Genomic DNA, 14,268 nt, shown 5'->3' with positions numbered 1-14,268 from the left:
ATGGAATAAAATAATATAAAAAAGGAATAAAAGTTATGAATCTTAATTCCCATATATGTATAAAAAGTACAAGTATTCAGTACTGTGTCCTGAAAATTAATAAAAGATTGCACCGTTGAAGTGTTTGACAGCCTGAGCTAGTACATGTTTAGACAAAGAGAGTAATAATGTCATCACATGTAGCTGTTCTGCTCATTCCCACTTGTTAACAAAAAAGGTGGAAACCTTTTGTTAATTTTAAAATCCTTTATAATTATTGGATATACTACATTGAACAGTCAACGATAAATACATTTATAGATTATTTCAGTATATTGTATGCTGTTTCAAGCAGTTTGTATTGCACAAAAGCCTCTTGCTTCCAACTAGGACACTTGACCCGACAGAGCTCCATACACAGGTGTTGACAGGTGTTAAGTGTTGTAACCATTTGCAAATTCTGGGTCCTTTGTTTTAATTGGAGTGTAATACCTTGATGGCTCTACCAAGAATGGCGCTATCGTTAACATCTGTTTAATCTCTTGACCGGTGATATTTATAAAATATTTTTAAAATTTGATAACTTTGCAAATTAATCGAGGTCACGGCACTATGCTTAATGAACTTTAATCAAATGTTCTACGGTGACACTCCATAATTGACGTGTGCATTCATAGTCATCAAATAAAAACATTTCAATAGCAACTTTACACTGAAAGCTATCCAGTATTCAGAAAACAAAAAGCATTAAGCACTAATTTATTTTGATGCAAGGACATCCAAAATGACATCACTCAAGTTTGATGTCATTTCCATTCAAAAAGACACTGTGTCACATATTCTTATGTCATTTGAATATCTAGTCATGGTGGACTGAAATTAAAGTTGCGTGTACAGTTTACAAAAACATATATTAAGCTTGAGATTATATGATAAAGAGATTATGACCCTTGTGTGTTTTGGTAACATCAGTATCATATATTAGGAATACAAATAATGTATTATGCTCGCTAGAGGCTCGCATAATACAATTTTTATTCTTAAAGGGAGAGTAAGCTGGAAAAATGCATACCCGGACCACCAACACATACTGACACTTTGACAAATGAAAAACGCGTAATTTTAGAGTTAATAAAAAAACATGATTATTCCTGCTAACTTGGGGCAGCCATTTTCTTTTGTTTTCAAGGCATCCGGTACTCTAGCATGGGGTGAAGTGACGTCAGCTCCTTCCAACTCCTGTATGCACAGTGTAAATAAAAGCAGTAATTTATGACAAGACGATGACATGATAATATACCGTACTGGTAATAAACTATTTAACTCACTGTATTTCAAGTTACATATAGTATTTTTCTCTGTTAAATAATCCAAAGGAAAAATGTACACTATTACCGTATTTTTTGGCATATAAGCCGCTACTTTTTTATTGTGAATTGCAAGGTGCGGTTTATAAAACGGTGTGCTTTATTTATGAATTTTATGGTAACCGCTGTACATATAAACCAGAACTTTTTTTTTTCATTCTCATAATAATAATATAGCATATCAAATGACTGGGACTGAGTATTACGATGGAATGGCTCTTTATTAATAATCTAGTCAGGCTAGAAACAATACATCACTTGTGTATTGTTATACTTACAGTTTCAAAAATGGACTCGTCCGCGAAGTTTCTTAGTTTGATTTCTGTGACATTTATTGGTAGTAGTACATCAGATGTGTTTGTCAGATGTTCTAAAATGAAGTAACTTGCCTCATACATTGTATTATACAAAGTAATGTTGTTATACTTTGTAGTAAACACACCCAACTTGCATGTTCGATATTGCCAATAAAAAGCCAGTGGCAGCCTAAACAATGTCACATGACACAATTACAATATCATGGCCATTAATGGCCAATTGCAAAAGCCGGACCTTAACAATGACATCAAAACAGTTTCTTGATATCTTTAACGCCACTGTTTCTAATTTGTTTGTAATGTTTTTAATTAATATATCAGAATTTAAGTTTAGTACGAAGCTTGCAAATTAATATCACATAATCGTAGTACTTGTAATGTTTGTATTAAATGTCAACATTTCCAATCTAATTAGCTCACTAATTTATACAGAGCATAACGTTGTTGTAATGTATTTCGTTATATTACATGTAATTATATATATATATATTATACATATATAATTTTCGGCAAATATATATGTATATATTTTTAAAGGCCGTTGTTTAAAAGTTATAAAACAATGTCAAAACTAAACAATCAATAGGACTGTGCTTAGTTTCGGTTCACTGCCACATATCCAGCTTGACCCGACCTCGTTTGAATATGTAATTTTTGCACACAGCACGCTAGTTAGGTTACAGAGAAACACGTGTTTTGCAATCGAGTGAGTAGTTCATAGTAATTTTCACTTGTGCCCCTTTTTTGCTCCACGCTTTGTAATCATACTGGAACAAATAAAATATTATCATGTATTTTTTTTTCTTTGCAACTAATGCAAGATTACGAACAAAGCATTATCAAGTTCTAGTTCATATTTTCGTAAAAATAGCAGGGTTTGTCAACGGTGTTTTGTTTATGAAACTTTCCCATTTGGTGAAACGAAACTGAAAGCAACACAATCAACAATTATTTATTGTTTGAGTTTAAGGAAGAATGGATCTCTTTATTATTATTAAATAGAAACAATAATTAACTGTAATTAAGATTGTGGCTTTATTTTAACTGCGGCTTATTTAAAGGTGCGGTTTATGTATGAACAAAGGTCGGAACTTGGTCTAAAAACAAGGGGTGCGGTTTATACACCAGTGCGTATAATATGCCGGAAAATACGGTAGGCCTATTGGTATGCTACGTTGGAGCAAAAACGACCACCCACAATACCCAAGTGATAATTTTCTTTTCTTTGGGACTACGTAATTGGTCATATCTGTGATTTTAGATGAGAAAGTCTACTTGATCAATAGTTTTACAGAACTATTTACAGTAATAAACCATGTCCATTACCATTTTAGGGGCGACAGGTTATTACACAATACCGGTATGTATTTTTGTGTCTAGACAGCGGTAATTAATTGGCTCGTCTGGTTACTTATCAAATAGACACCTGCCAATCAGGAATCACAGGTTGAGGCAACTAACAGAATAGACCAATTAACTAACTTTCAGTACATAGGTTAATGCATGGACAAAACAATTATTTCGACTTGTATAGCCACTTTGACAATGGTGATTTATTTTGTATTGAAAAATAATACTAGTATATACTTATTGCTGGCTTACTGGGATGGATATTATTACAGAACATTGCAGTGTATGCCTATTTTATCATCCCATAAAAACCAGGTACATTAGTTTCTCTAGTTTTAAGACTCATTCCTGACGTTACGCTATAAGTATTACGTAACCACCAGCTCGCCGGAGGGCGTATTCACTGGAATGGAATAAAATGGTGTGCCCGTTATATATAACAGCCGTCACATTTAACTTTTTATTAATTAAATATAATAATATACTTGTTGATATTAAGCAATAATGTGCATTATATATCGTTGAATATACATACCAGTCCAAAGGCCTGACACGAGCATTCCTTTAATATAACATTGCATCTATGTAAGCTACTCTATTTTGATTAGCAGTAAAAGATCTTTGAATGTATTTCACTCCACAATCTGACAGAATAGCACATACCATAGTCTTTAACAAACCATACACAGAGCACTGGTTTGAATTTGGAAATAACTCCATGATTGTGTTCACTGAAGAGGATAATCCTGTGACCCATAACACTTCACACAAGTGATATATCAGTGAGCTTCAGATATTTATACATTTATATAAGCATGTTTCCCCCATGATTTATGTTTAGCAATCTCCTGAAGCATACAAATTGAGATCCTGAATGGTGACAAAAGTTAGGAACCTCGTTCTTGATGGGCTCTCCATCGCAATACATGTATTAGCAAACTCTTTTAATTTATAGTCCCTGCAGGAAAATGTATGGAGACTAGCCTGGGAAAAATAATTGATAATCATAATAATTGCTGTTTTATTTCAGTTATCTTGGTAAAGGTTTGATTCATGCGCCAGCTCGAACTGTGTGGGATGCTGTTCGCAATCCAAGAACAAGATTTACATATGATGAAACTTTGAAGGCAACTATTGAACTATTTTAAAATAAATTCAAAATTATTCATTGTAAAAATTATTTCTCTAGTAACTTTTTTAATGCATTGATTGAATTTTAATCTAAAAAAATATGCCCATGTTCTCTCTTACAATATCATATATCCGGTAATGCAAAAGTGGGTGCACCTTTGTCTTATAAACATCTATTGGGGAGAGGGGTGAGGTTTATTAGTATGTATGTAAAAATGTGCCATTTAAGATTATATACATTACATTTTATTATTTCAGAATGTTGATATTTTGGAGTCAATAGGAAGTAGTATGAAAATAGGTGAGTATGAGACATTATGTTAATTATTTAAAATGTGCCACAACAAGCAGTGTATAAACAAACCCTTTTTATGTGTTTCTAGTTTGTTACAATGTCATGTTGTCTTTATAGAGATTTTTTTAACATTCCATACCTGTGATTGTTTTGTAGATACAGGTTCCTTAAAAAGGTTTGGTTTGTTTGAAACAGAAAATGTTTCCTGGCAACACAAATACAAAACATTCACTCAAATATCTTTACTAGAAACTACAGACAACACAAATACAAAACATTCACTCAGATAACTATCAAAAACTATTTACAGACAACACAAATACAAAACATTCACTCACATAGCTTTATCAAAAACTATTTACAGACAACACAAATACAAAACATTCACTCAAATAGCTTTAAAACTATTTACAGACAACACAAATATAAAACATTCACTCAAATAGCTTTATCAAAAACTATTGACAGACAACACAAATACAAAACATTCACTCAGATAGCTTTATCAAAAACTATTGACAGACAACACAAATATAAAACATTCACTCAAATAGCTTTATCAAAAATTATTTACAGACAACACAAATATAAAACATTCACTCAAATAGCTTTATCAAAAACTATTTACAGACAAATAAATACAAAACATTCACTCAGATAGCTTTATCAAAAACTATTGACAGACAACACAAATATAAAACATTCACTCAGATAGCTTTATCAAAAACTATTGACAGACAACACAAATACAAAACATTCACTCAGATAGCTTTATCAAAAACTATTGACAGACAACACAAATATAAAACATTCACTCAAATAGCTTTATCAAAAATTATTTACAGACAACACAAATATAAAACATTCACTCAAATAGCTTTATCAAAAACTATTTACAGACAAATAAATACAAAACATTCACTCAGATAGCTTTATCAAAAACTATTGACAGACAACACAAATATAAAACATTCACTCAGATAGCTTTATCAAAAACTATTGACAGACAACACAAATACAAAACATTCACTCAGATAGCTTTATCAAAAACTATTGACAGACAACACAAATACAAAACATTCACTCACATAGCTTTATCAAAAACTATTGACAGACAACACTACTACAAAACATTTACTCATTTATTTCATTTCAACTTATTTTCATGCTTATATCCAATTAAGGCTGTCTGTCCAGGACAGTGGGTTACATGTAGTTGTTAGTGGTTAGTGAGAGATAAGAGGGTGTAGTGGTCTTACACCTACCCACTGAGCTGTTAAAACTCGCTCTGGGTGGGAGCCGGTACCAGGCTACAAACCCTGTACCTACCAGCCTTATGTCCAATGGCTTAACCATGACACCACCGAGGCCGGTGCATTCACTCAAATAGCTTTGCTAAAAACTATTTAACAGACAACAAAAATACAAAAATCACTCAAATAGCTTTGCTAAAAACTATTTAACAGACAACAAAAATACAAAAATCACTCAAATAGCTTTATCACAAACTATTTACTGACAATACAAATAGAAAATAAATCTAATATTTTTTCACCATCAGTGATTAATTTATACACAAATATTATTTTACTATTTTGTATCTTTGATAAAATTACTGCCTACAATAAACTTTATAACCTGTAAATTAATAGCATCCACCATTATTTCTAGTGAAGATATTTTAGTACTTGTTTTGCATATTTCTTACCAGTAAACATTTTCTGGTAAAGATATTTGAGTGATTGTTATAACCCGTCTATGATGGGTCATATTATGGTATGGTGTTATCCGTCTGTCCGTCCATCCCTACGTCCGTCAGTTAACATTTTCTTGTCCGGACCATATCTTGCATACAGGACCATCTCAAACCTCATATGTAGGAACAACTTGAGATGGTGGTGTGTTGTGTACTATTACTAGGTCACTGTGACCTACTTTTCATGATTTACTGCACATAACAGTAAATCCTTGTCCGGACCATATCTTGCATACAGGTGCATACAGGACCATCAAACCTCACATGTAGGAACAACTTGGGATGGTGGTGTGTCGTGTACTGTTACTAAGTCACTGTGACCTACTTTTCTTGGTCTGCTGCACATAACAGTAAATCCTTGTCTAGCCAATTCTTGCATACAGATGCATATAGGACCATCAAACCTCACATGTAGGAACAACTTGGGATGGCGGTGTGTCACGTACTATTACCAGGTCACTGTAACCTACTTTTCATGGCCTACTGCACATAACAGTAAATCCTTGTCCGAATCATATCTTGCATACAGGACCATCAAACCTCACATGTGGGAACAACTTGGGATGGCGGTGTGTCGCGTACTATTACTAGGTCACTGTGATCTACTTTTCATGGTCTACTGCACATAACAGTAAATCCTTGTCCGGACCATATCTTGCATACAGGACCATCAAACCTCACAATCATGTAGGAACAACTTGGGATGGTGGTGTGTCACATACAATAATTACTAGGTCACTGTGATCTATATTCTGAACATCATTGGAAAATCTTGTTTAGCCTTTGAAAAAATGCTAAACAAAATTTCCCTTTCTAATAAATAAGAATAACTGCATTAATCATACAGCACCTTCTCCAATGGATACAGTATCATCAGTAGTTGGTCCAAAACAAACTGTTCATCCATCCCATTGCAAACATTTCAAATAATTAGAATTAAATCATACCCATAACATATTCATTAATATCTATGGTTTTCAATCAAACTCCTGACATAGGGGAAACATGTACCTAACCGGTGCTCTTGTTTTGTATTTGTGTTGCCAGTAAACAGTTTCTGGTAAAGATATTTGAGTGATTATGTTGTATTGTGTTGCCAATAAATAGTTTCTGGTAGAGATATTTGAGCGATTGTTATGCATGTTTTACCAGTAAACATTTTCTGGTAAAGATATTTGAGTGATTGTTTGTATTTGTGTTGCCAGTGAACATTTTCTGGTAAAGATATTTGAGTGATTGTTTTGTATTTGTGTTGCCAGTGCTGGGTCCCTGGCGTACACTCTCCGCCCGAGAACGTCCCACAGGTGCTCTATAGGGGACAAATCGGGGGACTTAGCGGGCCAGTCGATTGTTTGTATGCCTTGTTGTCGTAGGTAATCGGTGACTATCCGAGCGCGATGTGGTCTGGCATTGTCGGCTTGAAATTCTAAATTTCTGCCAATATTTCTTGCCACTGGAACAACGACAGGACGCAAAATTTGGTCCAGATATCTATGGCCAGTCAAATTTCCATTAACAATAATCAGATCTGTTCGCCTGTCATGTGTGATCCCTCCCCACATCATGACACTACCACCCCCATACCGATCATGGTCTAGAATTTTAGCCCGGGCATATCTCTCGCCGCTACGTCGCCAACATCGTTTTCTGCCATCTGTGAATCTGAGGTAGAACCTCGATTCGTCTGTAAACATGGTGTAACGCCATTGTCGCACAGTCCGTCCCTGGTGTTGCCTAGCCCACCATAATCGTTGCCGCCTATGGTGAGCTGTTAGGGTCACACCCTTCAGAGGACGCCTCGCTTTCAGGCGGGCTTTGTAGAGTCTGTTCTTGACAGTAGGTGTTGAAAATCGCCTTCCTGTTATTGTACGGAATTCACTTTTGATAGCAGCAGCTGATTTGAATCTATTGCATAAAGCAATTAATGTTATGGTACGATTTTGTCGAGGTGTCATCTTTTTAGGCTTGCCACGCCCAGGTCTCGTTGCAACCCCGCCACTTTGACGGTACTTATTCCACAATCTAGAAATTACACTTTTTGATTTACCAAACATTCGGGCAACTTGGCATATTGATGTACCTCCCTCTATCGTACCGACAATTCGTCATTTCGTCTCTTCATTAAGGTATTGTCTTGGGACCTTTTTCACGCATGTGATTACCTCACTTGCATCGGTAATTGTGAGTTCCACGATAAGCACATACACGTGATCTTCTGTGTGCACGTGCATCACATGCTGTTCATGCATGATGTGAAATTTCATTTTGATCAGATGAAGCGTTCAGATGCAACGCCACTGTATTGTAACAGTGCATGTCAATGCTAGTTACATTCACATCAGTCGTTCCCTTATTTTTTGTCGGTAGTATATTTGAGTGATTGTTTGTATTTGTGTTGCCAGTAAACATTTTCTGGTAAAGATATTTGAGTGATTGTTTTGTATTTGTGTTGCCAGTAAACATTTTCTGGTAAAGATATTTGAGTGATTGTTTGTACCGGGTATTTGTGTTGCCAGTAAACATTTTCTGGTAAAGATATTTGAGTGATTGTTTTGTATTTGTGTTGCCGGTAAATATTTTCTGGTAAAAATATTTGAGTGATTGTTTGTATTTGTGTTGCCAGTAAACATTTTCTGGTAAAGATATTTGAGTGATTGTTTGTATTTGTGTTGCCAGTAAACATTTTCTGGTAAAGATATTTGAGTGATTGTTTGTATTTGTGTTGCCAGTAAACATTTTCTGGTAAAGATATTTGAGTGATTGTTTTGTATTTGTGTTGCCAGTAAACATTTCTGGTAAAGATATTTGAGTGATTGTTTGTATTTGTGTTGCCAGTAAACATTTTCTGGTAAAGATATTTGAGTGATTGTTTTGTGTTGCCAGTTCACTTGTACCATGAGGTTCTGCAGATGTTGAAGAAGGCTGCATGTGATATATGTCTGCTACAGAGTGAGCGAGTCGAGGGGGAGAAGTACATACTCACGTACGAGTCCATTGATGACAGAATACCTCACAAGCCCGGCACAGTCAGAGCTAAGGTATTCAAATAGCTAGACTCTTTAACAAATAGTGAGTCTCTCTGGGGCTGTAAAACTGCTTTTGACTGGGTAAGTGGTGGCAAACAAGTCTATTGATGATTAAATACCTAAGTGTCTGGCACACTCAGAGCAAAGATACCCAGAGAACTAAATATTGTAACATGTTGCAGACTTGTGTTTATGAAATTTACAGTTTGGGTCCTGCCGCCCATTATATCTTGGGTGGAAGTTCTTTCATTAACCCTGTATTCCATTTCAAACAAAATTAGAAAGGCATTTACTGTCAAATCGCACTCGTCAAAATGCAAAGGCGAGTGAAAATCAAGCATTTATTAATTTAATAATTGGTACATGTAAATGTAAAGACATATGTTGCAAAAATGAACCAATAATGTTTTCTTCTAATTTTATGTTGTTTGGTTCATTGGTGTAGTCTGACTTTTCCCTTTCAGGAATAGAGTTATAATTTATTAAAAGGTTTCAGGAGTAGTAGTACTATAGATACATGTATACACTGATGCAGACCATTTGATTTTTAAATTATAATATGTACTATTCAGATAATTTGATGCACACAATTATATATATACCTTTTCAGTGTTAAATGGTTTGATGAACGTGCAGCTAAACATATATAGGAATCAACTTGTCTTGAATGTCATTATTATGTACAACGAATATGATTAGGATAGTTGGGATGGGGAAAAAAAACTGGTTCCGAAGAGGTGGTTCATGAACTACGACCCAAGCATATTGGGTGTGCACTACTGACTCATATTATTAAAACATTTTTTAAAAATAATAATAACTCGTGAAACTTGGGCCTATAATTACTTCAATTGATAGTGTTAGTTGGGACATTGACATTCACGTGTCATTTTTAATTAAACAATTACGCAACCAATCTCTCCCCCCCCCCCCCCAACAATTTGTAACACGTCATTTAACCTACCGCTACAAGTTATGAACAACTCTGACGGCGTTACGTCATTGATCTAGAATGTTGTTAATAACAAAATACACAAACTCTGAAAAAAAATCTGTCATTGCAAAGGATTTTATTCCAAACGTGGGATGCCATAATAAAGATAATAAAAAAAACCCCATAATTTTAGATACCATCATCAATGCGTAATAAGTTGTCAAGTAGACCAGCGTGTGCGTGCAGAATTCCAAGAGTAAAAATAATCTGACCCCGATAGCTCTGATTGGTCAATATGCCACAAACTACTGCGCATCAAATCCTATTCCAGTCACATGGTCTGTGACTTTCTAACAAACAAAACAAAAATTAAATAGTCGGAAATGATCATTGATTACTGTTACTATAGTGTGTATATATATACATATCTAAATACAATATGAACATTCATTAACCTCTGGCTGAAATACAAATATTTAAATGAAGTTTTATTTGATTTTTTTTTAAAGATAAAGAAAAATAATAGACGTGAAAAAATACCTAGGCTTATTCCTACATACCCATTATCATTTCTTTTCCTTCTTTTTATTATTCCGTCTAATTTTTTGTTTGTTTAAAGAAAGTATAAAATTATACGATTGCCATTTTCGGGACCGTATGTAAGCTTTGTAGGCTAACAGTTATGAACTAATCGAGACAATTTTACCGACTTCACTGATTTCTCTAATGAGTTTATTTGTGTAGGCTATAGAAGCCACTATTTAATTCAGTCCCATTTCTCTTTTTGTCATAACTATATGAACAGTATAAATGAGTTATCCTTATTAGACATTGTATCTGTTACCTTACAAAAGTGGACTGTTTCGAATTAATAATAAATTAAATAGGCAAAGGATTTTGATCGGATTGGTACGTCTTCGAAGATGTCTATTAAACCTGTGTTTTCCGATTTGTATAGCAACGATAAGTACCAGTCGTATATTAAAATCTTGCATGGACGCTACCGTTATCATAACATTTGTTTCTTGTATTATTAAATGGATCTTTCTATCAGCTACATAAAGTAAATAGTGTCAATCAATATACAAAATTATTTTACGTGCACTGTTTGTTAAGTGTAACGTGCATTATTTTTCACTCGCCAGATTGAAATTTTGTGCGCTGTACGAGCGTGATCGCACCCGCGCACCTTAAAAAGCAAGGTCTGCATTTATAAACAATCACACACAGGAACTAATTTAGTATACTCCATCTAATACAGGTATTTAGACCAGCAAGATAACTAATTTTGAAATAAACTAACATCAGTTGTGAAGTATTTTTTTGTTGTTGTTGTTACTTGTTGGTTATATATAATTATGCACTATGTCTTATATTTCTGTTACCAGGTGCTTCCAAGTGGATGGATAATTGAACCAGTGAAAAAAGACAGGAAAATATGCTCTATGGTTACTTACCTTATGCAGGTGTGTACATTATCTACATAGAATAAATCAACCACAGTAATATTTTTAAGATGCACCATTCTTCAGGATCCTTTGGCTATTTTTGCTTAGAATGTACATGTAGTTCACATAAAAATGTATATACAATTAATTATGTACAGCCTAATGATAACACATTTATTACATCTGTAGAAATTATTGTATTTGTGTTTTGCATTAGTTTAAATATGGTGAAGCAAGACTGCAACTTTAATTTCTTGTTGTTTTAACACTAGATTGATTTTGGACCAGCCAAGTCGAATTCTGAACGATTTCCTTTTGAAGAAATGGTGGCTAGGCAACCACTGAGTATTGCTTTTTTGGAGCAATATTTGAAACCAGCTGTGATGATGGCTCGCCGAAAATCAGCCCCAGCCATTGATAAGTAGCAGACAGCTTCAGTGGATGTCCATCCTAAAATGGAGTGGATGATGACATTCATCAGATGCAACCTTCCAGAACATGTGCCTTGAGCTGCATTCATGACTTCCAAACTATTACATAGACATTCTTACCATGACAACAAAAAATGATCCATGTATTTCAGATAAAATAATACAATTTATTATTTTATTATTATTATTATTATTATTATTATTATTATTATTTATAGTAGTTTTTGTAAATTAATAGAATTATAAATAGTTATGTAACATGAGGTTATTTCATTTTATACTTTTTTTTTTAGGCCAGCAAAGAAAAGATTAGTTGTTGTTTTTTATTATAAATAATATAACAAATGGAAAACTAAGTTGTATCTTGCCCACAATTAAAATAAGAAATGTTTCTGTAACATGCATTAACTTTTGAATGACTCGCTTGGGATTTGTTTCTGCTATTAATGATCTCATAAAACTAAATAGCAGACCATCAATAAATCCATAACGTGGCTGTATGTATATATTTATATATTTTAACTGTTAAATTATTATGTAGTAGATTTTGTATTTACATCATCACTAGACATTATGAATTATTTTATTATTCTGAATACTTTTATTGGAGTTGTTTGGAAACTGTAACTGCTGGGTGTTTAGCTTATTTCATTACACATAAGTGAACTTATGTCAAACTAACATTTATACAATCACAGCATTAGATGTTTGTGTCTTTTGTGCAGCTATTAACCAAACATATTAACAGTAACTACTGTTTTGAACTAAGGTGACTCATTTCAGTTATACTCTCTTGTAGAAACCTAAAAATATTTTTCTACTAGATGTTGTATGAATAATGAAAGTACAGCTTGTTTTGGATATAAAAACATTAAATGTGAAGGTTTTCTAGATTGTATAATATACCAAACAAAATGAATTAAGGGCCAGTAGTTTTTTCAGCATGTTTCTGTAAATGTGGTCAGCATTATAGCAAGTTCTTAAAATTACTGTTTAAAACAATTTAGAGTGAACAAAATGACAAGTATTATTAAAAATCAGTATGTAATGAATCCTAACTGATCGAATTGTGTAGTTTTCATAAATGTAATGACAATCCCACCATGTGCAACATCGTTACATGTGTCACAGGTCAGATTTTACCAAAACAATGTTTGGAAGTCATTTATGATCAAAACTTGCTAAAATAATATGACACAAGCAAGGAATTACCAAAAAGTGTATTGGCCCTTAACTAGTTTTTCTTAGTATAAAAAAGGCTTCTGTTTTTTATTTATAAAGTAGCCATGACTTGTTTTAAGTATTGTAGCTAATACTTTTTAAAATAATTTGACCAGGCACAAATACTGTATATTAAAATTTTACTTTCACCAATATGCTTGAAAAAAACTTGTGAAATATCCCTAACCTTGACTGCTAAAGGCTTGAATCTGACCCTTAGGAGTTGTTTTTGTATGGTTGATGAAAATGTTTTAAGAACTCTTTTTAAAATTGTTTCTGAAAACCTTTAAGATTTTGAATCAGTGGTTCAGTATGTTTAATCAAACTTAACCATGACTATTTTAAAGTTCTAATAATATATTTCACTTTTATCTTGTGTTAACCATAACCTGTTTTTATTATTGTACTTTAGGGTGTTTTGTACTAAAATATCTAGTATGAGTTCGATTTAATCAAATAAAACATTAGTTTTGGCTTATTTAAAATATTGTTACAAAAGTAATTTAAGAAACAATATCTGTTATGATCTAGTAATTTTACGTAATAAGAAGTCATATTAAATAAATACTATAGCCAAAATATATTTATATCAAAGGGACTATCCTAAGTTTGCTGCCATTGTCACATGTGTACAAGATAGTATTTTTAATGACTAACATTACACATTAAAAGACATTTTCTTTATTACAATATCGGTGTCTGTATAAACAAGGTGTTTGTTGTCATCCTAATATTTGTAATGGCCAAAAACAATTTTACCTTTTAATAATTTCGTACATACGAAAAAATATATATTACGAAGTATTATGAAGAATGACTACTACAAACATTAGCAAACGACAATAAACACGTTGTATATATAAATATTGGTATTCTAAAGAAGAAAATGTATTTAATATGTAATAGTAGTCACCAAAAAGACTCTGTTAGTTGGAAACATCTTACAGTGGCATCAAACTTGGGACAGTCCCTTTAATAACACTTCAGGTAATAAGTATATATTAAGCTTAAAG

The 14,268-nt window shown here is 33.2% G+C and overlaps 1 protein-coding gene across 2 annotated transcripts in view; it reads left to right on the top strand.

Annotated features, from left to right (window-relative positions):
* Positions 1-14,018, top strand: part of LOC121370654 — a 42,300-nt gene extending 28,282 nt beyond the window's left edge. For both annotated transcript variants that reach the window (XM_041496040.1, XM_041496039.1), the window contains exons 10-14: positions 4,044-4,140; positions 4,403-4,445; positions 9,079-9,233; positions 11,544-11,621; positions 11,876-14,018. In XM_041496040.1, the coding sequence (XP_041351974.1) occupies positions 4,044-4,140; positions 4,403-4,445; positions 9,079-9,233; positions 11,544-11,621; positions 11,876-12,028 (526 nt within the window). In that variant the 3' untranslated portion in view covers positions 12,029-14,018. The remainder of the gene's footprint in view (positions 1-4,043; positions 4,141-4,402; positions 4,446-9,078; positions 9,234-11,543; positions 11,622-11,875) is intronic.
* The last annotated feature ends 250 nt before the right edge of the window (positions 14,019-14,268 follow it).

The sequence above is a fragment of the Gigantopelta aegis genome, chromosome 4, assembly GCF_016097555.1.
Source record: "Gigantopelta aegis isolate Gae_Host chromosome 4, Gae_host_genome, whole genome shotgun sequence".
Taxonomy (NCBI): Eukaryota; Metazoa; Mollusca; class Gastropoda; order Neomphalida; family Peltospiridae; genus Gigantopelta; species Gigantopelta aegis.
The sequence above is the reverse complement of the archived record's forward strand: the minus strand, read 5'-3'. Positions and strand labels throughout refer to the sequence as shown.